This window comes from Meriones unguiculatus, chromosome 8 (genome assembly GCF_030254825.1).
Source record: "Meriones unguiculatus strain TT.TT164.6M chromosome 8, Bangor_MerUng_6.1, whole genome shotgun sequence".
In the NCBI taxonomy this organism is placed as follows: Eukaryota; Metazoa; Chordata; class Mammalia; order Rodentia; family Muridae; genus Meriones; species Meriones unguiculatus.
In genome coordinates this window covers 18,362,757-18,388,111 of record NC_083356.1, presented here as the reverse complement: position 1 = coordinate 18,388,111, position 25,355 = coordinate 18,362,757, and the positions used below count along the sequence as shown (strand labels likewise).

General features: G+C 51.5%; 1 protein-coding gene across 3 annotated transcripts in view; it reads right to left on the bottom strand.

Moving 5' to 3' along the window:
- Scube1 (signal peptide, CUB domain and EGF like domain containing 1) overlaps positions 1 to 25,355 on the bottom strand; it is a 118,743-nt gene that overhangs the window by 82,590 nt on the left and 10,798 nt on the right. For all 3 annotated transcript variants that reach the window (XM_060388925.1, XM_060388923.1, XM_060388924.1), the window contains exon 3: positions 15,127 to 15,255. In XM_060388925.1, coding sequence (XP_060244908.1) covers positions 15,127 to 15,255 — 129 coding nt within the window. The remainder of the gene's footprint in view (positions 1 to 15,126; positions 15,256 to 25,355) is intronic.

Below are 25,355 nucleotides of genomic sequence, written 5' to 3'. Positions count from 1 at the left end.
CTTGTCAACTCCAGTGTGGCCTTATCCATGGTGTCTTTGTTTCCTGTCCTGCTTGCTATGATATCTGGCCAATAAGCAACCTTGGGGCCAAAGGGTTTATTTCTGCTCAGGGTTCTGGGTTACAGTCCATCACAGTGGGGACACTGGTGCAGCAAAGGCTTGACAGAGCTGGTCGCATCACAGCCACAGTCGAGAGCAATGAGAGTGCCGTGTATGGATACAGGGTTCTCAGTTCATCACCTTTTATGCAGCCTAGAACACAGACCAGGCAATGGGCCTTCCCACATCCATTGATATAACCAAGAAATCCCCCGACCACAACCCCACACACCAACTGGCTCTAGGCAATCTCTCACGAAGACTCCTCCTGGGCTATTCTAAATTGCGACAATGAAAACCAATCCTTTTACAGGGTAAGATCATCTCTCTCAGTGATCTCTCAGGATGGTGGGGTGAGATGGGACCTTGCCTCAGTGGGGCACCAGCTCTGTTACAGGAAGTGCCCCAGCCAGCAGCCTGCCCACAGTTTCATGTGGGTGAAAGCAGGGACGGGAACAGAACTTTCCTCTCCATGGGCCCCACATAGCACAGCTGTGAATGTGACCCTGGCCGGACATCTGTGGGAGGCACTCAAGTTTTTTTTTTTTTTTAATTTCTTTTGATGAGGATAAGAATGGAGGGCTGGTGGTGGGGAGGGAGGCCAACCAAACAAACGAGGCATGGAAACAGAACCCTGGGAGGAGAGGGGAGCTCAGGGTCTGGCAAGGCCTGAGGGAGAAGCCTGCAAGGGCCCAGATGGGACCAGTGACCTCTGTGGTGTGTCTGCAGGAAGCCTTACTCTTCTCTCAAGAGAATCTTAGGGCAAGCCCAGAGTCGCCCTGATAGCCCCACTGACTCGAGCTGACACAGGTCGTCCAGCTAGCCCGTCCTGTGTAGTGTCACCCAAGTACACTGATTAGTTTTCGGCCTCCCTGCTATCTGAGCTGGGAATCTTCAGGCCTGAATTCTTCTGGCTATAGCACTAGGCAGGTCTAACCTCCTCAAGCTAGCAGGCACAGGGCAGGGTAGGGCATTTCCTTCAGCAGACTGCTGTGGGGCTCAGGGCTGTGTGTGTATGTGTGTGTGTATGTACATATGTGTGTACAGGTGGGAACGCATGTGGAAGCAGTAGGTCAACACTGGGTCTTTCTCAACCTTATTCCTTGAGACAAGATCCTTCAAGGAACCTGGAGTTTGCCAGTTCCCAGGCTTACTGGCCAGGAAGTCCCTCTGATATACAACCCCTGGGAAAGGGTTGTCTAAGGGCGTCACAACCCACAGGTTGAGAACCTCTCTCCCAGAGACCCTCCCATCTCTGACTGACCAAAGTCCTGCCTTGCACGTGGTGCCACAGATCCTACCTCAGCCCCCATGCGTGTGCTTCAAATGGAAGGACTTTCCCTTTCTATCTCCTTCCACTTGTACAGCCTCCTCCCAGGGGCCTCTGGGAGAGAAGGCCTTGTCTCACTGCTCGGCCTCCTGTCCCATGTATGGCCCATATCATCCCTCTAACTGGCCTGCGTGTGTGGGTGGCTTCTTCCCTACACTCGACACTCCTTAGAGGCAGCTTCGGGATGGAGCATTGAGTGACCACCAAGAGAAAGTGCAGCCTTTGTCTCCTTAGCCAACACACTAGAGAAGGCAGCAGGCAGAGTCAGGACAGTCGAGGATCATGAAAAGGGAGGGGCACTATAGCAGCAGATGGACTGGTCAGCACAGCCCTGGGGGTTGTGACAGGACAAGCTGTGAGTCTGTGGGGCACATAGTGCTCAGTGGTGAGGTTCCGATGATCCTGTACACCCATGCCCCCCCGCCCCCATATCTGCAGCCTCTGGCCAGGCAGAGTTTGCTGCACCTGACTTCTCTGGCTCATAGGTGTGTGCCTACCCCGACTCTGCCCTCCCGCCAGCCTGAGCTTCCTGCCTCTGTGCTCTGTGTGTGCTGTTCTCACCTCTTAAAATAGTCTCTTTCTTGGGCAGTGGTGGCGCGAGTCTTTAATCTCAGCACACGCGAGGTAGAGGCAGGCAGATCTCTGGGTTCGAGGCCAGCCTGGTCTACAAGGATGGCCAGGGCTACACAGAGAAACCCTGTCCCCTCCCCCCCCAAAAAAAACATTCATGCAGTGCTAATAACCATTAAAGTTACGTCTATGCTCAGGCAAGCCTGGACATGACCTTAGAGCAGGGTGACCAGGCCAAGCGTCTTCTGACTTCGTGCCTGATTTCTCGGGAAGTTTTCTGTATAATTATCCCAAGTGTGGAAGATGGATAAGTAAACAGACACTTGGGACCCACTCTAATTCTGGGGGTTGCGGGGTGGCTATGTGTGGAAAGTGTGTTGGCAGCCAGTTACTGTGCAGGAAGACTGGGGCTCACACAGACCCTGCCGGGTGGGGGCTAGAATACCTGGGCCAGCAAGGGACAAAAAGCTTGGGGACAGGCTTAACCCTTAGTTTACGGTCAGGCTGGCAAGCAGGTAGGGCCTGTTGGGACTCCTGTTTCCATTAGGGGAGCCTGGCTTCCTCCCCGTGGAGCCGCCATTGAATGTTCTATGTGGAAGGGTCAAAGGCTGCTCCTAAATGCTTCGGCTGTTATATGATCCTTGGAATCAAGCAGACAGACCAGGGGCAGCGGCGGTGGCTGGAAGGTGGCCCACAGAAATCCTGTCTTTGTTGAGGCTGCACCGAGAGGTGACGAAGGACCCCAGACTAAGCAGTCACACCTTACTGTCCACTCCACAGCTGGATAGCGCCAGCGGGCACAGCATGTTCCTGCCAGACATCTATTTCTAGTTGCTTGTGGTCAGGATGAGGTGGGTAAGAGGGACGGTTGCTGGGCAGGCGGATGCATGGGCTGGCTGACGGTCAGGGACAGCTAGGGCCCTGTCCTGCTGTGCCAGGGCAGGGGCGGCCGCATCGTTTTCTCAGACACAGCCAGACCCTGCATGTGTTTGGGTGACCCAAGACGATACCCAGGGCCCAGTCCATCCAAGAGAAGCAAGCATGTTGACAGAGGTGCAGGCTGGAGACTGGGGCACCCTCATTTGTTGCCAATGCCACTTTTAGGTGTACAAGGCAGGATATTTTTAAAGAGTCTCCACAGGACACTAATTTATTGTTTCCCCCCCCAGGGTTCCGACTGAGCTCCTGGCACTGAGGCTACAAACGGGACACGGGGAGGGCTAGTGTCTTGCTTGCCTGCTGCTACCCTCTGTCCGTGGTCTGTGTTTGCTTTGCTGTTTATGGATTTTTCTGTTGCGGAGTCTCCGCTGTGGGACAGAGCAGGGATTCTTCCCTAAGCTGCCAAATAAAGAGCTATCCAGAGGTGAGGCTGGGGTGGGGTGCAGCGACAACAGGCTTCAGCGGGGGTGGGGAGGGCTAATCTGCTCACTCAAGTCTCCACTTGACTGCTGACTGAAGGGAGGGAAGGCAGGAGCTTATGCTTCTCATAGCTACTGTTTCTCCACGCAGGCCGCACTTGGCCTCCACAGACCATGACCACCCCCAAGGCCACACCCCACAAACTACTTCCCCAATATCACTCCCCTGACCACACCCACACAGACCACGCCTCCTGACCACACCCGAACAGGCCACTCCCACACACAGACCACACCTCCATAGAACATGCCTCATAAACTACGCCTCCACAGGACCCTACACGATACATTCCCAGGGTCCCCTCCTGGAACCACCATCACGCCACCTTTCTAGATAAAACCAAAGCACAGAACTGGCCTCTTAACTCCCATCCTGGCTAGGAAGGGAGCCAGGGTGAAGGCCGGGACACCTGGCTTCCCAGGGCGGGTTCTCCAGACATCCACAGCAGCGAGTGGGAGAAGCTAGGCACAGAGACATTGTGTGGATGGATTCTGAGCCCCTGCAGGCCTCTAGCTGGTGAGACACCTTCCCAATGGACTGCCCAGCCTCACGTGTGCTGGGAGCTCTCCTCCAGTGGTGCTCTGCACACTCACCCCTGTCAGGGTGCCCTCCTTGTGATAACACAGCCCCCCCCCCCCGCCCGTTATTCCTGTCCTGTGCAGGCCCGGGATGAATGGCCAAAAGTCTGGAGCACTGCTCTCTGGGGGTTCTCAGGGATGTGAGATGATCCACCTCCAGCCTCTCAAGGCTGCCTTCAACGGATGCCACAGAAATTGTGTAGTCAGGGAAGGCTTCTCTGGGGCTGTCCCTTGGTCATGGCCTGAGGGACAAGTGTGTATATGTATATGTGGGTGAGCCAAATAGGCTTAATTAGGAGGCTGGGGCAGGCCATTCCAGTGGCAGGGGCCACAGAGACCAGGCCTGGAGAGCAGGAAGGAAGTTGGTTAGGGGAAGGAAAGTCAATCCATGTGCCGGAGGCCACAGTCTTGAGGCAGCCAGGAGCTGTCTCCCTGGGATGAGGAGGACATAGAAAAGAGCTTGGCTGCTGTCCCACAGGATCTGGAGGGAGAAACAGCCCAGTGAGGAGGTCCCAGGGCCCTTGTGAGGAGAGGGATGGGTTCTATGGTACCCCATTTTCCCCCAACCTGGCCACTTATTTCAGATGGAGCAGCATGACCCCAGCATGACCTCCAAAGAAAAGGAATTCTGCTGCTGTCCACATCACGATGTCTGAAAACCGCTGGAGGAATCCCATCCACTTACTTTCATATACCACATGGAAGTTGAGGTTGGGAGACAGGGCGTCCCAGCATCCTCTAGGAAGGCAGCAGCCCCCTAGCGCCTGACTCTTTGCCCACTGTCCTTTCATTCCGCTGCTGGCTTGGGCTTCTAAAGAAAGCTCACTCCACTTCCTGGCTGGCCCTGGAGAAGGGGTGGGGATCCCCCTCTCCCTCCCCCCCAGCTTGAAACCATTCCACCTCCCCACACCTGCTTCCCATTTTTGCAGTGATGGGCCAATCCAGCACACGTTTCTTTTTCTCAGGCCAAGGAATTCCTGTCAAATTAACAGATGCAAACCTGCGGTGCTCCCAAAATGCCTGTAATCCAAGCACTCTCAAGGTGGAATCAGGAGGATCAGAAGTTCAAGGCCAGTCCCCCCATACATGGTAAGTTCAAGTCCGGGCCGGGCTACAGAGATCCTGTCTCAGCAAAAAACGAAGCCAAATGAACAGTTGTAAAATGCTGACAGAATGGGTCTGACTGTCTTGAACTCTGACAGCAAATGTAACCCGGTGTTTCCATTCACCTCAGAAACACTGCTGCTTATGCAGAGGAGACAGAGCTGGCCCTGGGGCTGTTAAGCTTTCTATTAGGATGGTCAACATTTTTTCCCCTAGTCGGAAACGTTTTTTCGAGCTGCTTGAATATGAAAACAAATAAAATAAAGAACAACTGCAACCTTCCTTGGGGTTCGGAGGAGCGATGCTGGCTCCAGCTGACTTTCCAGAGGGCCTGGCCTGGTGGTGCGTTCATCATGAACCCAGCCCCGCACAGGGAGATGTGGTGGCCACTCCCATCTAGACGTCCCAGCGAATGACTTCCTCCCCGTACACAACTGGACCCTGCAAGGGTCTCCCCCGTGTCCTTCTCCCCATCCTCTTCTACCTGATGGCCTCTAAAGTCAATTACACACTTGTCTTCATCTGGACACAACAGATAATGGCTCTCCCTGCCTCACAGGGGCCAGGGCAAGACTGAGAAATAAGAGGATGTGGCCAGGATAAGTATGAGAAGCCCTGATGTCATAGGACCTCACAGCTCCTTGTGAGAATGGAGGGCTGCCTGACCCTGTCTCTGGGGAGTGGTTTATCTGACAGGAGCACCTCATAGGATGGGGGGGGGAGGGAACTCAAGTCTCAGGCACAGGGCTCATACACAGCCCACAGCCCAGGCTTACCTACTGCATCTTCACCAGCTCAGAACCAGACTAATTTTCTTTAAAAAATTCTCTGACTTTGCATACCAGGATAGTGGTCACTAGATAACTGACATCCATGGAACCTTTGACAGGTGCAAGGCACCATGCCAGGTGCTTTACAGAGCTCATCTCCTTTGGTCTCAGAAAAAAAAAAAAAGTCACTGGCCCCAGCTTACAGTAGAGTCCCAGAGAAGCTAAGTTAGTTGCCCGCAGTCACACAGTGATGGACTCAGGCAGAATGTCCAAAGCCAGGCAGGCTGAGTGTCGGTGATTCCTAAGGGAGGGAAATGGGTGATCCGTCTTGGAGTTCTCATTCAAATCACAGGGCAGGTACACACATGATATCTATTTTATTTATTTTTATGTACATTTGGTGTTTGGCCTACATGAAGGAGTTGAGTCCACTGGAACTGGAGTTACAGACAGTTATGACTTGCCGTGTGGGTGCTGGGAATTGAACCTGGGTCCTCTGGAAGGGTGGCCAATGCTGTTCACCACTGATCCACCTCTCTAGCCCCTGCACATGATCTTTATGAAATGGACCACTTTGCTATTCAAAGCCATCTTGATGCTAATGTCCTACACTTCCCCCAGGTCAGACTACAAAGACAGCTGACCTTGTATGCCATTTCTACTTGGAAAGACTGGTTATTATCTCTAACAGAATTCAGCCGAGCTGATTGAATTCTGCATGCCATCCCACCCCACACATCTATCCGTCCCCTCCACACCCAAGGAATCTTCACACAAGTCGCAAAGGCAGAGTCATACAAACACTGAGGGTCAAACCCCAGCAGTTGGCTTTGGTCCTTGCTCTCCCTGACCCCTGGAGTTGATTCCATCCGGACTTCCTGTTGCAAAATGTATTTTGAGTTCAGCCACCACCTCCACCGCTGTCACCCTACCCTGAGTCACCAGCCAGGCCATCGTAGGAGCTTCCCTGCTGAAACACCCTTCCCCTCATTGCTGTAACAGTCTACTTGGAACCAGGAAGGGTTTTTATTAAAATGTCAAATCAAACCATGTTAGTTCTCTGGTCAAAATGTCCCCTAGCTTCCCAGTTACTTGGAATAAAATCCACCCTATGGTGGTTTGAATAGGAATGGGCCCCATAGACCTATGTGTTTGAATGTTTGGCCCATAGGGAGTGACACTGTTAGGAGGTGTGGCCTTGTAGGAGAAAGTGTGTCCCTGTAGGGATGAGCTTTGAGGTCTCATATGCTCAAGCTATACCCAGTGCGGCACACAGTCTCCTGCTGCTTGAGAATCAATATGTAGAACTTTTAGTTCTTTCTCCAGTACCATGTCTGCCTGCATGCTGCCATGTTTTCTGAAACATTAATAGTGGACTCTGAACTGTAAGCCAGCCCTAGTTAAACATTTTCCTTTATAAGAGTTGCCTTGGTCATGGTGTCTCTTCACAGTAATAAAACCCACACTAAGACATACCCTCTTCTAGGGTCCTGAAGCAATCTGTGACCAGTTCCTGCCTGTTCCTGCCTGTCTCCTGGACCCATCTCGTTCTCTCTCCCTCACTATGATTCTCTAAACACAGCCTCTCACCAAACTCACCAAGCTTGTCTGCCTTCTGTTAGCACAGAGTTCCCCAGATCTCTACAAGGCACTTTCTTCTCTTCCTTGATGCCCCCTCCCACATCTGCTCCCCTTAAGTCAGGGGAGACCATTAAAACCATCTTCAGCATGAGTTTGAGGGGAGGAAGTTCCCACACTCAACCTTGTTCTGTAGGGACCAAGTCACTGTGTAGGGAAGGCTCATCCTGACCTGAACAAAAGCTAGACAGAAACGCTGCCCATATACATTTTGGCCATCATCCAACAGCCATCACTAGACATGAGCCAGGAAGCTTCCAGATAGTTCCAGCTCCTGGCCAATCAGGTTGTCTCCAGTTGAGGCTCCGGACATCTTGGAGGAGAGACAGGCTCTCCCTGATTTGTTTCTCGGCCCATGGCACCCACAGGTGGAGGAATATGGTGCTATTTCATGCCACGTGGTGTGATGTGGCTTTCAAGTAGCAATGTGATCAGAACCCAGAGGTCTCTCCAGGTGGCAATCCTTTTATTCGCTCATCCCACAACTCCTTATAGGCAGTTTGTCAAGAGCAGAGACATGTAAGAGGGCTTGAGGCACGGGCAGTGGGCAAGGGTGCAGTGTGAGAGGGAGGGAAGGCAGGGCCCTGGGTTGGGTTCCTTGTGAGCCGGGAGCCCTGGGGCAGCAGTGAGACTTTGGGAAAATAGGGCTGTCTACTGTCACATGGGATAGGCTGAAGTCCCAAGGGGGATGCCTGAGTGAGATATCAAATGCTTCCCTCTGCGCAGGGAGGAGGTGCCCTCTTGCCTTTTGGCACACTATCACCCACCTGACATGGCAGGTGCTGGGGCTGCAGAACAGATTTGGTGGCTCTGAAAGTGGGCACATGCTTTACTCAACACATCAGAGACCCTCCCTGAACCTGGTTTCCCTTCCAGGACTGGTACTTTTCTGGGTGCTGTGGGGCAGGGGCAGGGGTGATCAGCAGGCCTAAGCTCTAGACTTGGAAGTGACAGATGCTGGGTCTAGTCCAAGCTGCGTTTCTTACTGGCCTTTGTGACTCTGAGTACCAGGTCATTTTCCCTGGGCCTAGTTTTCCTCATTTATAAGGGTTGGTGCTGGTGGCTTCTATCCATCCTAGGGCCTAGATTCCAGGGAGGGGCTGCTAATGGCATCTACCTGTGGATTGGGGGGGGGAGGCACCAGTGAAAGGCCACAAAGGCAACACGGGGCAGCTCCACATATACAGAAATGTAACCTTCACCTTGCCTAGGTACAACTGAGCACGAGGTGAGGCACACAGTAGGTGCTCAATACATGTTCACTGACATAGAGCCATCTGGTTAATCAATCAGCTTGTCTGCTGGATTGCGACCACAAGTAACTCCTCTTCAACAGGGATCAAAGTGCTGGGGAGCCAGTCCAAAATTCCAGCTGTGAGCAACTTGAGAAACACATTTTTCAGTAAGTCGAGAAAAGACGAAGGTTGAAGCCCTCTGGCTAAGTGAGCTGATGGCTTCAGAGAGAGAGAGAGAGAGAGGAGAGAGAGGGAGCACGCCTTGCTTTGTGGAGATGGGGGGAAAATGACCCACTGCTGGTTCTAATTTAAGATGAAAAAAAAATCTTATTCTATTAGCCTAAATATTGCTCAGCTGGCCGATCACACCGAGTTTGGAATAATATTTTTCAAACAGAACTGCTATTTCAAGTAATTACACAGCTAAAGGCAGCCATTTCGGCCTCAGTAAGATCTCATCCTGGTTTCAATTCCCTCTGGTGTCATTTTCTGTTATATTTGAGAAATTCCTCAATAAAGATGTCAAATGAGAGAGGGCTTCACTCTCCAGAGCACAGACTTGGCTCCCCTCCAGGACCCTGGTCCCAGACAAGACATCTCCACAAGAAAACAGGCTTGCTTGCCTGCTCAAAAGTAGAAACTGGGAACACTCAAGACTGGAAAGTGACCCTTCAGCCCCCAGCCTCACTTCTGCCAGCTGACTCTGGGCTTTTCAAACCTCCCTGTTGCTCTCTCTAAGATGGTCAGCTCTTTGCCCCTGCCACTGTCCCCAGGAACTCAGCGGGACCTAAAAGCGAGAACAATCGCTCTCAACCTGGACTTCTGCAGCCAGAGCAACAGCCAGGCATGGCCCCATGTCTGAGCAGAGGTGTGAACGGAGGACCCTCCAGAAACTCAGCTAACCCTCCGCAGTGCCCCAGCAAGCCTTGTGTGTCAAACTCTGTATGGGCAGCTGCAGCAGACAGCGGGACGTCCTATGAACAAGTAATGGAGGGTGTGAGGACTGTAGGTGGATGGTGGAATTCACTCTCTCCAGGGGGACAGCTGGAGACGGCCTCCTCCAATACCACACTGGGTATGAGCAAGAGATACCCTGCCCTGGTCATCACACTTTTAGGATCCCTGCTCTGCTTCTCTTGTAGTTGCCAGGCCCCTTCTGGAAGACAGGGGTTGGGGGTGTCTTGGGACAACATGGCCACCTGTAATGTGTTCCCACCCCTACCCCATTCCAGACCATTCCTGGGCATTTGAAACCCTAACATGTCCTGTCTAAATGGTCTCAGCCTCTTGAGTCTCAGAGGGACAGATGCTACTTGTGTCTGAGCCACAGCAATAGGGCAGCTAGCTGCTTTGGGGTAAAGGCCAGAACCCCAATTGGGTTAGGGGTCCTCATGCTCGAGGTGGTGTCCGATGGAGGAGGGGACAGAAAAGGGGAAGAGGAGCAGGCTTCACTCTTGCTTGGACCATGTGGCACAAAGTGCAAGGAGTCCTAGAGTCCCGAAATCATATTTGGCCTAAAGGAGGGTACTAAAGGAGAACTTTGTCACCATCAAGGGAATTCCAGTTCTTTTGGATGCAGGCCTTCCCTGTGATCCTGCCTTGACTCTTGCAAATATGGCAGAGGGAGGGGGTCAAGGGCAGGGCAACAGTCACCAAACAAAAGAGGAAAATGTCTTTCTCTCTTTCTTTCTTTCTTTTTTTTTTTTTTTAAACAGGGCCTCATGTAGCCCAGGCTAGCCTGTTGAACACCTGACTCTTTTGCCTTACCCTCCTGAGCGCTGGGATCAGCAGGTGTGCCCCAGGATTCCTGGCTGGAAAACACTGCTGCTTATGCCCTCTCCCCTAATTCTGGAAGTGCTGACAATTCCTTCCGGGATGGCCCTATAGCTCCACTGCACTGCGGTGGGGAGAAATCATAGCCCCTGGGTCAGCGCTGGGCTGTGGGCTACCAACTTGAAAACACTGCCAGGATATGATGGTGACATCCAGCCCCGAGTCTCCTCCAGATCTAGTCAGCCCAGTACTTCTGGCCTTATAGACCGTTGCATAGCTGTGGCAACTAAGGCAGGAAGGGCCCAACAAGGAGTTGGCCCCAGGCTCTACCACTCATGAAGAGTGGGGGCATCAGGGTCTGCGCCGGATTCCCACATATCCCAACCCTGCTTATACCTCAATTATAGTCTGCTTCAGTCCTCATTGCATCCCAGGCATCAACACCCTCCCCCGTCCCCCCACCCCCACCTCCGAGCATGCTAGGCTGGGTGGCCAGTAAGCTCCAGCACTAGGATAACAACTGAGCTCTGCCCTGCCTAGAGTTTAAGTGTAAAGCTCTGAGGATCAAACTCAGGTCCTTGTGCCCATAAAGCAAGCACATTACCAACTGAGCATCTTCCCGACTCCCAGGCACCTATTTTTAATGTGCTTCATGGCTGTAGGGCCGGAGGCTCTAAAAGTTCAGCCAACCAACCAGCCTGGGGTCACAGGGTCGGTCTGGGCTGGAGCCGGCTGCAACCAAGGCCTGACTCCTCTGAGTCCGGAGTTTTCTCTTGAAGAGGAAAAAGGCCAAACAAAAGAAGCCTGTAGGAAAGGTCTGCCCTCGGCTGCCACAGGATCTGTGCTCAGAGTGGGAGGGGGTAGAGGGCCCTTGCCTAGGTCTTTCATATCAGTGCAGAAAGAAGCCAGAGTGAAAACAATGTCATTGAAACAAAGACCCGTACAGACTTTGCCATCAGGCTGGAGGCTGGTGGGGTGGGGGTGGGGTGCCTGGCCTAGCAGGGGTAAGGGTGGCTCTTCACAGAAAAGAATGCATAATCCCGCCAGGGAGTCCAGGGTGTCACACACAATCCAGTGAGCACAGACCCTGGGCTCTGGTCCCCGGAGGCGTTGGGGACCACGCCAAAGCAGCTCACTGGCCGCTGAGTGGCCGATGCCATGCCATTTCTGGACAGAAACTCTGCTGTCTACATCTATACATTCACTAAACCCTCACCCAAACTCCTACGAGACAGGGATTACACATTCCGTGTTGTAGGTAGGAAACTGAGGCACAGAGAAGCGAAGATTCTGACTGACGACTAAACAGCTCAGAACCAGGGAGCCAGGACGTACACATCAAGCCAGCAGTGTCCAGATCTGTCCCCTGGGCCGCCAGAGTGACAGTGGTGACCTGTGCCTTCACTGACTACTCAATTACTGAAACGTGGTCGCTGCAGACAGCTGGGCATGCGGCCTAGGAAGCGCTGTGCGCATTAGGTGAGGACTGGGTGACAATTTGCCTGGACGTGGCATTGTGAAAGCTGTGTGGTCCCTAGTCAAACCCCTGCCTGGTTCTGCAGTCCCTCAGCCCAGCCCCAAGTAGCCGCCTGCAGCCCTGCACACGCTGTGCCCAGGCCTCCAGGCCTCCAAACTCCTTCCCCCCTCCGAGAGCCCGCTGAGAGCTTCCTCTTTGAAGCCCAGGCAACCCTGCTTCTACCACTAGGCCTCACCCCAGCCAGGGGTAGCTTTTCACAGGCCCTTCTGGTCTTTACTAACCCTTGTCCAGACCCCTGTTTTGGCACTTCTTTGGGGTGTAATTACATGTTCGCAGATCTGTTTCCCATAATGAGCTCATCTGAGCCCCAACACGCGTTAAACAAAACCAGACAGGAGCTCTCAGCCTGACACGCCACTGGAAAGGGGAGGCCCATGCGCTTGGGGTATTGAACCCTTCTTTCTACCCAGTGCTGACAAGCCAGCTGGCACCGTGACGGTCTGCTAGGCCCGTTCAGAAATTCCTGCGTGCAAGGCTAGCAAATCCTGGTGACCTTTCAGCCCTTCGCATCCATTTGTGGCAAGGATTCTGAAGGATCGCTTTCGGGGGGGGGGGGGGGAAGAAAATGTTTTCTGCCCAGACTCTAGATTCCCGATGGCAAATGCAGAAAGATGATCGAGCGGCTACAGTAGCCGCTGTTGACCGTTTAATTGGCTTTGTACCATCATTTCACTAGGTCTCGAGACACAGTGGCACACTGACCTGGTGAAGAGATATCTCAGGGACCATGATGATACAATACAGCTTTCTTCCAGGGACAAGAAACAGAGACCCCGAGTCAAGCACATCCATTCCCTCCTTGGTCCAGTGGCCATGCTTCCACAGCTAATGGCAGAGGAGGGCTGGGAGCTGGCGGGTCTGTTCGGAGAGTCATGGGTGGTCCACGGGTTGCTGTCGCTTGGGTTACAGCCTGTGAGGCACCTCCCTGTCCCCTCAAGAGGTTCTGAGGCCTTAGCTCCAGAACTGTGAATGTGGCCTCCGGAGGAATAGTGAATGGTCTTCACGGTTGTATTTCTCTCTTCTGGTTCTGTCATCTAAGGCAGCTTAGGGGAGGAAGTTGAAAGGGATGGGATCCATCATGGCGGGAGGTCGTGGCGGCAGGAGTCGGAGGAGGCAGCCGTCCACTTTGCATCCACAGCCAGGAAGCCCCTGTTCAGTTCTCCTTTTTATGCAGTCTGGGACTCCTGCCCACGGAATGGGCCCCCCACTTAGTGTGGGTTGTCTCACTTCAACGAACCTAATCTAGAATATTCCCTAACAGACACACTCAGAGGTGTTCCCACGGTGAACCTGAATCCAGCCAAGATGACAGTGTTAACCGTCACAGCAGATGAGCAGGAAGAGGAGAGGTAGCCATGGCAGGCCCTCATCCAATCTGACTGATGTCTTTAGGAAGTAGGGAATCTGGACACTGAGAATGTCTGTGGAGCTAAGACAGTGTGAAGACCTGGGACAGGCTGTCTGCAAGCCTAAGAATTCTTAAATGACCAGAGATCAGGCTCAGAAAGGCCTTGAAAAGAACCTTACCCACAGCCCTCAAATGGAAACAGCCCTGCCTCAGTTTTGGATTTTCTAAAAGCGCTGTGAGAGAATCAACCTCTATTCTGTAAGCCACCCAGCTCACCCCTTTGTCATGGTAACCCCAGGGAGCTCCTACAACAGGCCTTTAGCAACTTTTTTTGACTGGTGGAGTGAATAGGTGGACATGGAGGCCACAGAAAAATGCCTGATGCTAAAGGGACCAGATCATGCTGACCATCTGACCACAGGACAGCAAAACTCACAGACGGAGGCAGACAGAGGACCGATGGAGGCTCGCCAGCAGGGCCTGCCATTTCCCTCCCTGTTCGTTTACATTTTCTCAACTCCATTCACCAAAACCAATCATGCACATACATTTTACAAAATTGGCTTAAACCAGATTTGAGCTGTGGACAGTTGGAGGTATACAAGACCATGGGCTGAACTATATTCCCTCGGAAAGACTCCAACCACTGTTACCTCTAAATGTGACTATATTTGGAGACAGGGATTTAGAGGGGTCATTTCATTTAAAACTGGAACTGTTGGGGTGGACTTACTCTAATATGACAGTTTATTCCAATATAACAAATGTCCTTAATTTGTTAATGTGTGTGTGTGTGTGTGTGTGTGTGTGGGTTAAGTTGTTCAGCTTGCAGGAATCAGTTCTCTCCTTCCAGCATATGAATCCTGAATAATGTCCCCCTTAGCTGAGAGGCGGTGGCGCACGCCTTTAATCCCAGCACTAGGGAGGCAGAGGCTGGCAGATCTCTGTGAGTTCAAGGTCAGCCTGGTATACGGAGTGATTTCCAGGATGGCCAAAGCTACCCAGAAAACCCATCCCCACTAAAAATGTCTCCATAGGCTCATGTATTTGAACGCTTGGTTCCCAGTTGGCAGAGCTGTTTGGGGAGGTTATGGGAGGTACAGCCTTGCTGCAGGGGCCTGCGGCAGCAGGCTTTGAAAACTGATAGCCTGGCCCCACTTCTGGCTTGTTCCATCTGCTTTGTGTTTGTAATTGAAGATGTGATCTCTCAGCTTCCTGCTCCTGCCTCCATGCTTCAGTGTCTGCTGCTGGCTGCCATACCTCCCTGCTACGATGCACTTTCATTCATTTGGAACTATAAGCCAAAAGAAACTCTGTCTCCTGTAAGCTGCCTTGGTCGTGGTGTTTTGTCACAGCCGCATAAAAGTAACGGACGCACCTACTGAGCCACCTCCCTGCTCCAGATGTCCTTGAAAGAAGAAGCAACTAGGACCCAGAGAGATACCACCGGATGCAGGCATGCACAAAGTGTACACACTGACATACACAAGAAAGCTGTGCCTAAGCTTGGTCCTCCAGCCTCTAGAACACTGAGGAAGAAGATGTCTGCCATGGAAGCTGCATGGTTCGGGGTATTTTGTTATGGCAACTTGGCAAACTACGGCAAGGAGCCAGAGGAAGGTGCCTCTTTGCACAGACGCTACTCCCCCTTCCACAACTCTGCACGCTAGGACTGAGAAACAGAAAGGCTGCATGCAGAGGGTGAGGCTCAGCCTCACCACTCACCCAGGCAGTTGTGTCCATCATGAGCCAGCATGAAGCCGTCAAAGCAGGTGCATCTGTAGTTCCCAGGGATGTTGATGCAGTCATGGACACAGCCTCCGTTGTAGTAGTCATTCTCACACTCGTCGATGTCTGCAAAGGCAGAGACGTGAGAGACATCAGAATAAGAACCTGGGGTTCCCTCTCCCACCGCCGCAAGCCGCTATGATATGACTTATTAGGGAATGTGACACGACCTGCAATCACCTGAGAAGAGAGTCTGAAGGAGGGATTGTCTGCATTGGGCTCAGTTTTGGGCATGCCTGCAGGGCATTGGCTTAAGGGGGTTAATTGGTATGGGGAGACCCAGCCCACTGTGGGTAGTGTCATTCCCTAGGCAGAAGGTTCTGAGCTTGACAAATGAAGAAATAAAGCAGAGCACAAGCAAGCAAGCAAGCATCATACACTCATTTCTCTCTACTCTTGTCTGAGGGCATGATGCAACTAGCTGCTTCAAGTTACTGCCTTGACTTCCCCACACTGATGGACTATAGCCTGGAGTTGTAATCAGGAAAAACACTTCCTTCCCCCCAAGTTATTTTTTTGTCAAGTTATTTTTTTTTTCTTAATCACAACACCAGAAATGAAATTAGAACAGGGGATAACTCAACAGATACACAATAAAGATCACTTAGGGGGAGTGAAGAGTTATTTGAAATAGCTCTTGGCTCAGTAGCAAGGCTGACCACCAGTTTGCAGAAGAGTCACATTGTGTGTGCGTGTGTGTGAGAGAGAGAGAGACCTTCAGTCCCTGCCACAGTGAGGCAGGTAAGAGTCAAGCCTGGCTCCGGCTCCTTCAGGAGCCTGTCAACACTACCAACATATGGGGCACTTCTGCGTCCACAAAAACCAGCTCTTTTGAAGCAGGGAGACCAAGGAAAATAAACTCAGTACATCACTAAGAAGTGTCATCTCTGGAATGAAAGAATGTCCAGCCCCCCCCCCCCCCCCCCGCAGTAGTTGCCTTCCCTATGGCCTGAGGCCTGGCCTTCAGCTGCTTCAGCTTCCTTGTTATAACAAAGACTTCTGTCTCATAAACAATGGTCAATAGCTTTAGTAAAGGTCATTATTCCTGCTGTTTTAAGTCATTTTTCAACATTTCCCAGCAGGGGTCAAAGGGCTATCAGTTCTGGGGTTCCAGAAAGAAGACTAAGAACATATCTCATTCAACATTTACATTCAATGAGCTGTTTCTATGACCAAGGGGTTGGCCAGACTGTATACCGTTATCTCTAAAGTTCCTCACAGGGACTGTGCTGGATAGTTTTATGCCAGCATGACACAAGCCGTAGTCATCTGAGAGGAGGGGACCTCAGTTAAGACAACGCCTCCATAAGATCAGGCTGTAGGCAAGCATTGATCCAATCACCAAGGCCATGTAGAAGATGCCATCCCTGGGCTGTTGATCCTGGGTTCTATAAGAAAGCAGACTGAGCAAGCCATGAGGAGCAAGCCAGCAAACAGCACCCCTCCATGTCCTCTGCATCAGCTCCTGCCTCCAGGTTTCCACCTTGTTTGAGTCCCTGTCCTGATTTCCTTCAGTGATGGACTAAGGATGTGAAAAGTTTCCTCCCCAACTTGCTTTTGGTGATAATGCATCATTGCAACAGTAACCCTAACTAAGACAGGGACACAGCCCCAGTCCACTTGTATGGGGCACCGAAGGAACCTTGCATAAGGAGGCTAAAATTTTTTAATTAAATTTTTTAATATTAATTACAGTTTATTCACTTTGTATCCCAGCTGTAGCCCCCTCCCTCATTCCTTACCAATCCTACCCTCCCTCCCTCATCTCCTCTCATTCCCCTCCCCAAGTCCACTGATAGGGGAGGTCCTCTTCCCCTTCCATCTGACCCTCGCTTACCAGGTCTCGTCATTGTGGGAGGCTAAAATTTTGCCAAAGTCTACACACCTAGAAGGGGACACAAGTGGGATTCCAAGTAGTGAAATAGGACTTTGGAGTTTCAGGGACCCATAGCCCATCCTTGACCTCTCAGGCATGGTTTCTAGGCACAGGATGAGCCTACCAGCCATGGTCTGGGGCCCTGGCACTTTTGCTAGGTCTTTGGCCATTCTACTTCCAAATACTCCCAGGGCTTAACGTCTCTTAGTTACACTGAGCCCAGTCTTCATGGATCTAGGATGACCTTTGTAGAGAGAGAGAGCTGAACACCATAGCTGAGCTGTAAGTGATTCTCAAGACACAGAAGAAGCATTTCCTCCCCTCTCTGCCAGGATGGGGAGTTTGAGGTGAAGTTCTCGCGGAAGGTGGGAGGAACCTGACCCTGAGCCTGGAGTGGGGCAGGGAAACCCTGGAGACCCATGCTCTCTCTCACCAGCTGGTATGCAAGGGAGCCATGGCGCAGCCAACACTGCTTAGGAATGCTAGTCTGGAAATCCACGCGCTCACTTAGCCACTCCTGATTCTTCTAGCAAGGGTTTAAGCATAGCACAGATGCCCCAGAGAGCAAAGGCAATAACCTGTGAAAAGGGCCGATGCATGAGCCCAGCCAGGCAGCCAGAAGGAGGGACAAATAAGGTAGGGGAGGGGTCCCCAAAGGTTTCAGAGTCAAGATGCTCTCTCAGTGCTTGGTAGCGGCCACCCATGCTAGCTGGGGAGCAGAACTGAGTCTGCAACATGGCTGAATCATCTTTAATCAGGCCTTTAAATATACCTAGTCGTTTAAGTAACATTAAAGCAAGATGAAAGACTTTAGGTTCATGGAAAGTGTGCAGAGTGTTGTAACTACTGAGGGATACAGCTGCTTTCAGAGCCCTGCACACGTCACTCCAAACCTCCACTCCCAAGACGAAGTGTCCCGGCTTTAATTCACCAAGCTGCCCAGCTGTGGGGTCCCCAGGCAATGTTGTTTTCCTTCCACATCTCAGATACCAAGAGTGGCTTTTTCTTTTTTTACTTTGTGTGTGTCTCGTGTGTGTGTGTGTGTAGTGTCTCTGCAGATGTGTACATGTGTGTGAGTGATTACAGGACAGGGGTCCATGTCGACTTTCTTCCTCTATTGCTCTTCATCTTAGTTGTGGGTGGGGACAGGGTCTCTCAGGGAACCAGAGCTCATGAATTTGGGCAGATAGGCTGGATCCCCAGTCAGCTCCAAGGATTCACTTGTCTCCACCCCACAACCCTGCTCCCCCAACATTACCCTTAAGTGCTGGAGTCACAGGCACAGCTCTCCCTGCCCCCCCATTATTTATTTGTTTATTTATTATTTTACTCACTTTACATCCTGATTGCAGCGCCCCTCCTCTCCTCCCAGGCCCACCTGCATACCCTCTCCCCACTCCCCTTCTTTTCAGAGAAGGGGAGGCCCCTCATGGGTACCAACCCGCCCTGGCACATCAAGTCACACAGCATGACCAAGCACATCCTCTCTCACTGAGGCAGCCCATCGAGGGGGAAAGTATCCAAAGGCAGGCAACAGAGTCAGAGACAGCTCCTGCTCCGATTGTTAAGGGACCCACTTGATGACCAAGCTGCACATCTGCTACATATGTGTAGGAGGCCTAGGTCCAGCCCATGCATGCTCTTTGGTTGGTGGTTCAGTCTCTAAGTGTGTTTTTTCTTCATCTTTAACATGGCAACAGGCCTCCTTGCACTGCCTGCCAGCATGACCATCATCTCGACACCTCTCACCGAATGACCCACGATCCCACAAGAACTTTGTTCCCTCAACCTGGTGACCGGCCGGATCCCAGCAGAATCTGATTCAAGCAGCCTGTGCCATTTGGAACTGCTGTGGGTCCTTGGAACGGCAGGTAGGAGATTTAAGAGTGGCTCAGACAAACTGAGGGAAAAATTTTTTTTTGTTGTATCTGGTGAAATAGCCATTCTCATGCTGCCCCTCAAAGAGCAGGAAGTCAACCCTCCTCCCCCTGAAACAGGAGCCACTTGCTCCAGACCTCACTTTGCTCTTTGGTCCTGTGGATAGCCGTCAAACTCAAGCACAGAGAGGTTAGAGAAGTGTTCAAAGTCGCATAGTGGTGACAGGACGGCTCACATCCTTCCTCCTACGTCACACTGCCTAGCACAGCCAGGGGCAAAGTCCTCCATGCAAGAATTTCATCCTTAGCACATTTCTACTGTGTCCTGAGAAAGCAGTACTTAGCCAGCCAAGTACTGTGCCCCACTCTGCCCTCTCACCTGTTCCTCCTCCATGTACACACGTGTGTGCACACCTTTCCAGGTGCTCAACCACCAGGCAGTCAGCCACACACCATTGAGCCAAACCCATCTTCCTCCTGCTAGCAAGGGGTCTATACACTCTAGGGCACAGCTACTGAAATTCCCACCCAGCCCTCCTCCCATTTATCTGACTATGCCGAAACAGGCTCACCTAGGCATCTACCCATTTACCCAGGCAACTACCCGCCCATATTCAAATATCCATTTATTCAGACATCCAACTATATATTTGGCCTTACACGGACCTCTAATTAATTAAAAAGCATGCATCCAGACATCTGTTCACTCATGTCCATCAAATGCTGAACTACCCATCCATAGATTCATTGATGCAAACACTCACCCTCCAAACACACTCACACACACTCACACATACCCTCACCCCACCTACCCGTTCATCCTTATGTCCCACATATGAACATTCACCCATCTCTCAATCCAAACTTTCCTTCACTAATTCACTCAAGTGAAAACAACCCTGAGCTTCAGAAATGAAGTTTTAAGACAGAGAAAAACAATGAGATGGGCTGGGGACCCTGTTCAGTGATACAGTTGGTAATCCCGGGGCAAACACAAAAGGTGAGCCACAAACACAGCGAAGCTTCCTAGGTGACACCAAAGAAAGAAACAATTTATTATAGGGCCGCCATGTCCATCACATGCGATTAAGCCAGCTGAGCATGCATGGGTCTCCAAACCGGGGGATGTTCCTTATCCTGACTGGGGATAAATCACCTCGGTGGACCTGGCCTAATTTTAGTCTATGCCCATTGTCTGTGTGTAATGATTAAGAGGAACGTTTTTACTACCAGGATGATTAATAGTTTAAGATGTAATAAAGTGGCTGTTGAACAGTCAACAAAACGATCTCTGGAGCCTTCCTCTCATTGGCTCCCCATAGGAAAGGCTGTGGTAGATGCCAGCGGGCTGGGGTGGGGGGGAGGATCCTGGGGTTACAGATGCTCGCTGCAGTGGCTGGCTTCTTACGCTTGTTCAGAGATCTGAAGTCAGTCATCAGCTGCTGTGGCCATCTCCTAGTCCTCCACCTTATTCTCGGAGACAGGGTCTCACACTAAACCTGGAGCTCACTGATTCAGCTCAAATGCTGGCCAGCAAGCCCCAGGGATCCCCCTGTCTCCCTTTCCCCAGTTCTGGGATTCCAGGTACACACTTCTCTTACAGGCTTAGGTACCAAACTCAGCTCCTCCTGCTTGCCTGTGTACGGGTGCTGGGAATTGAACCAGGTTCTCTGGAAGAGCAGTCAGTGCTCTTAACCACTGAGCCATCTCTCCAGGGTCTAATTACAAATTTTTAATGATTACATTTTTGTTACATTTATTTCTTTTGTTTGTGTGTTGTTTTTTGAGACAGGGTTCTCTGTGTTGCCTTGGCTGCCCTGGACTCATTTTGTAGAGTTCAGGCTGGCCTTGAACTCACAGAGATCCACTTACCTCTGCCTCCCTGAATTACAGGCATGTGCCACTGTGCTCGGCATGATAAAATGTTTAATTTCATTTGTTTTGGTGTGTGTGTGTGTGTTTATACACTTGCATGCATGTCCATGGAAGTCAGAGGACAACTTGATGGAGTCTGTGTTTTCCTTCCACCGTGAGGGTCTCAGGAATTGAGCTCAGGTCATCAGGTTCGACGGCAATCACCCTCACTCTGTAAGCCGTCTCACCCTCCCTTTTAACGAGGTAGAGGATAGTTTTCAACATCCAGCAGAGCAGAACAAACAACACAGGAGCGTGCATTTTCAAACGGGCTTTTTCAAAGGTCACGAGGCCCTACTCTGCCTGTAATAAATGCAGTGCGCACACCATCCCAAAGCTGTGGTCTTGTACCACATCCGAAACGGATGGATTTTTTTCCCCCTCTCCATTTAATTTAAAACTGATTCTCACTGCCTTATTAAATATATATACTTATTCCGTGGTGTCTAGGTTCTAGAAGATTCTTGCAGATCGCCTTGTCATTTTATGCTAATACTGTTTTAGGATATATATATATATATATATATATATTTTTTTTTTTTTTTTCTTTCTTTCTCTTTTCTTTTTAAATCAAGGCTGACAGGAAAACCTCAAAAGCAAGGCTTTGAAAGCAACCGCACTTTCACTCTCAGAGGCCACTACTGACAAGGTCTCTCTTCCCCCTGATTGGCATTTTTCTAGACATTCCTCCCAGATGGGAAGCCCCAATGCTCGAACAAAGGCCCTGTCTCCGACTGGGTGCTAGCTTGTCCGTCCTTTGTCTGTGGCTTTAGGGAAACCATACACTCTTTAGATAGACATCCATTCTGGGAGAGATGTATGGCTTAGGAAGTTGAGTCCTTATTGATGAATAAATCTTAATCCGGTTTGTTGGCTAATTACGCTCTTGGGAAGGTAGTTTCTCCCTGCCTCGCAGGAAGGATTAAGTCCCCTGTCTCCGGTGGTGCGGGGTTAAGCTCCAGGTCTGTAATGACTGAGTAATGAGACCAGCTCTCTGAGGACCCCTGGCATCCATCGATCAGGTTTCCCTTCTACAGAGACAATGCCAGAAGTGGGCCCAGCAGTTAATTACGGGAGAGGTCAAAGGTCACGAAAAACCAACACCAATCTATATACTTTCTCATTCCTAACTGCCTACAATGTCCACGGCTCAGCCAGAGGGGGCCAGGATCTCCTACCCCACTCTGAGATCGGAGAAAACCATGGGGTTGCAGTTACTGCGTGACCTCTTCCAGTACCCCATGTGGCTCCTGGCCGTCATGAAGTACATTTGCGCAGCTATCTGTGCCTGGAACAGCTTCCCCAGCCCAGGCTCCTAATCACCCTGGCTTGGGATTTGGTGTGTTGTTCCCTCCAAAGCTATCTCCCTTCTGCACTGAGCCCCAGCTCCCCCATTTATAGACGCCATCTTTAAAGCTGTCAGACTTGGACTTGCGTCTAGTTCAGCTTGAGCCTCAGAAGCAGGCGGGATGGGTGCAGAGAGCACTGGCTGGATGCTGAACAAATGACCAAGAGCCTGGCTGTTGCTTCCACGGGGCAGTATGCGGGCGTATAGGATGACTCCGAGAGGTGGGTGTCCACATCTTAACTTCATCCCAAGGGAAACGAGGAATAATACCAAGCAAGTGGAGCCAGGAACCGAGCCAGGCCGCCCGGCTTCAAAACTGACGCTGCTCCGTTCACAAAAGGCCGAATGCTATGCAATCCTATCCAGAAGGCATCTCCTGAAGAGGCCAGCCCAGAGACAGAATGTGTACTAGGGGTGTCCAGAGGCCACGGGGGTGTGGGGTTGGGCTGCAGGTCTGCGGGTGGGGGTGGCGGCTAAGAAATGTGGAATTTCTAAACTGTGGGGATGAGCAACTGCGGATCCACTAAAAAGCGCTGGCTTGTAGACTTCGCATGGGTCAAATATGCGGTATGTGAACTGGAGCTCGACAGAGCGGTTTTGAAAACAAAGGGGAAGAGAGCTGGTGAGATAGCTCGTGACCTCCCAGAACCCACATTAAAACTGAAAGAAGAGAGCAGCCTCCACTCCGTCTCTGCCCTCCACCGCGCACTGTGGCAGAGGCCCCACAGGCATCCTACAAACATGCGATGATATACATATATGTATGTATGTATACATTACACACATATAAATTAACTGAAGAAAAGCCAGTGTAATTGTTACGCTTATTCGCTGGATGAGCTGGCCTTTTGGCTTCTGCTTGGATTCAGGAAGACCAGGAGGGTGGTCACTTCTGTACAGCGCTTTCTATTATGTTTGTCCTCCAAAAAGTATTTTTCGACAAGTCCCTGCTATGTAGCCCAGGCGGGCCTCCAAGTTTCATCTTCCTTCCCCTCCTAGTTTATTGGCGTTTCAGGTGAGTACTAGCACATTTGGCTCACGGATGTTCACTTTGAACCAGCCTCCACTGCCACCTGCTCAGCCTCGGTTGGGTTCATGGTAGGGTGTGGTCTCCAAAGACCAGAAGGGCGTCCCTACCAAGCCACTAGGAAAAGGATGGGCAAATTATAGCAATTCTCCCTCAACAATGCCCTAAACCCTTCCTTGGGACATCATGGAACACTAGTTGAGGGGAACTGAGCCCCGGAAGGGTGGCAGTGAGGAGGGCGTGGGGCTCAGACTGCCCCGTGCTCCCTCCTTCCTGTTACACACTGGATCCCAGGAGCGATCAGTTATTCTCTCCTTCCTTTGGCAAGACGGAAGCAAGGCTATGACCTCAAAACTTTAGACTCTTCAGGGTCTCCAAACCCAGCCCCTGAAGCACACAGGTGCCAGCTCACAATCAAGAGAGCTGGTCCATGTCCCCTGGATTGCACAGAGGTGTTACTGGGGGGCAGCAGAGAGGATCTTGAGCACTAAGCTCAGCAGCAGGCCTGAGCTGATGGCTGCTTAGACCCAGGACCCCCAGCTCGGCCTTCTGTTCTTGCTGCAGCTGCTGTAGACAGGCAGCCTGATGAGCCTGAGTAGACCTGACCTGGGTGGAAGGGCTTCCCATTTTTCTCCCTAGATACCTGTAGGGTGTTACCCCAGAAGTAACAGAGGAGATCACCCTCATGGCAATTGGCTAAACCTTCACGGTGGCCTGGGTAGAAAGGTCTCTCTCCACTTCCCTACTCCCAAGGCAAATGAGCTGCGAAGCCAAAACCTCAACACAAGCAGGCTAGCTTCGACTCAGCACCCTTAACCATCCAAGGGCGGTCCCGTGTCTCCGTGAACCAGCACTTCACAGCTCATGGTATTCACTGGGAATCAGGACACCCGCCTGCCTCCATTCTGTGTCTATGCCAGGCCTCTTGCCCTCAACCTGGGCCCTGGTCACACTTGCCCCATCAGGCTTCAGGGAGAAACTAACAGGACTCCAGTGAGGTCCAGGTGTGTCTGTGGGACTAGGATTGGGAAGGAACAGGTGGATGCGCTCCAATGATGGCAAATACCTCTAGGATGGGGAGCTTCTCACAGTGGGGGCCCAAGGGCCTCTGTCCCTCTCTGAACTTGGCAGTCAGCATGCTGAAGCCTGGAAGACCCACAAGGCTGGAAGCCCTGGTCTCCCTGGGTCCATTCTCCACATCCCTTCACAAGGAAGGGAGGCCTAGGCAGAAGGCATAGGTCCTCTGAGGGAAGGGGTGTATTTTGGAAACCCTGGAAGGAATGGGGAAAGATCAACCCTGACAGCTGTTAGGAGCCAAGGTCTGAAGCCACAGGAAACCACTGTTGCTACAGTCCCAGTCCTTCCAGGGCTGCAGCCTGGATCCATCTGGAAGACCCAGGCAGGGCAGCCTCCGGGACCCCCTGACCTTGCCCGTATACACAAGCCCCCGGCACTCTTTGTCTCAAGGCCTTTGGGGAAGGCCGATATCCATTTCAGTAGCGCTCAAAGGCCAACAAGCCCACAGTTTATTTTCTTAGAAATAATGGTTTTTTTCTGGTTAGCATTCCTGTGATGGAAACACAAATACAGCCACTGTAATAAGAAGCAGCCGAGGGGAGGGGAGGGGAGGCGAGGGCCTGCAGGCAGAGCTGGGAAGGCCTGCCACCTGGGGGGGGGTACAGGAGACCCAGGGGGTGGGAAGCCAGGTGGAAAGGAGCTTTAGAGGGAAGATCTCAACAGAGAGGCCTCCTTCATCACACCCTAGAGCAGTGGCTCTCAACCTCCCTAATGCTGCTTCCCTCTAATACGGTTCCTCATTTTGTGGTGACCCCCCCAACCATAAAATTATTTTTGTGCTACTTCATAACTGTAATTTTGCTACTGTTATAAATCATGATATCTGATATACAACCCCTGTGGAGGTCATGACCCACAGGTTGAGAGCCACTGCCCTAGAGACAGGCTCCCTCCCTCAACCTCTTCTCAAGTGCAAACTCTTAGGCAGGTGTCACTGTCCCCATTGTCAAGGGAGGCAGACTGAGGAAATCAGGGCGTGGGTTGACCCATCCCTTGCAGATTTTCTCCTTCTAGCCACTGTCCCAAGAGCCGAAGGCATCAGAGACC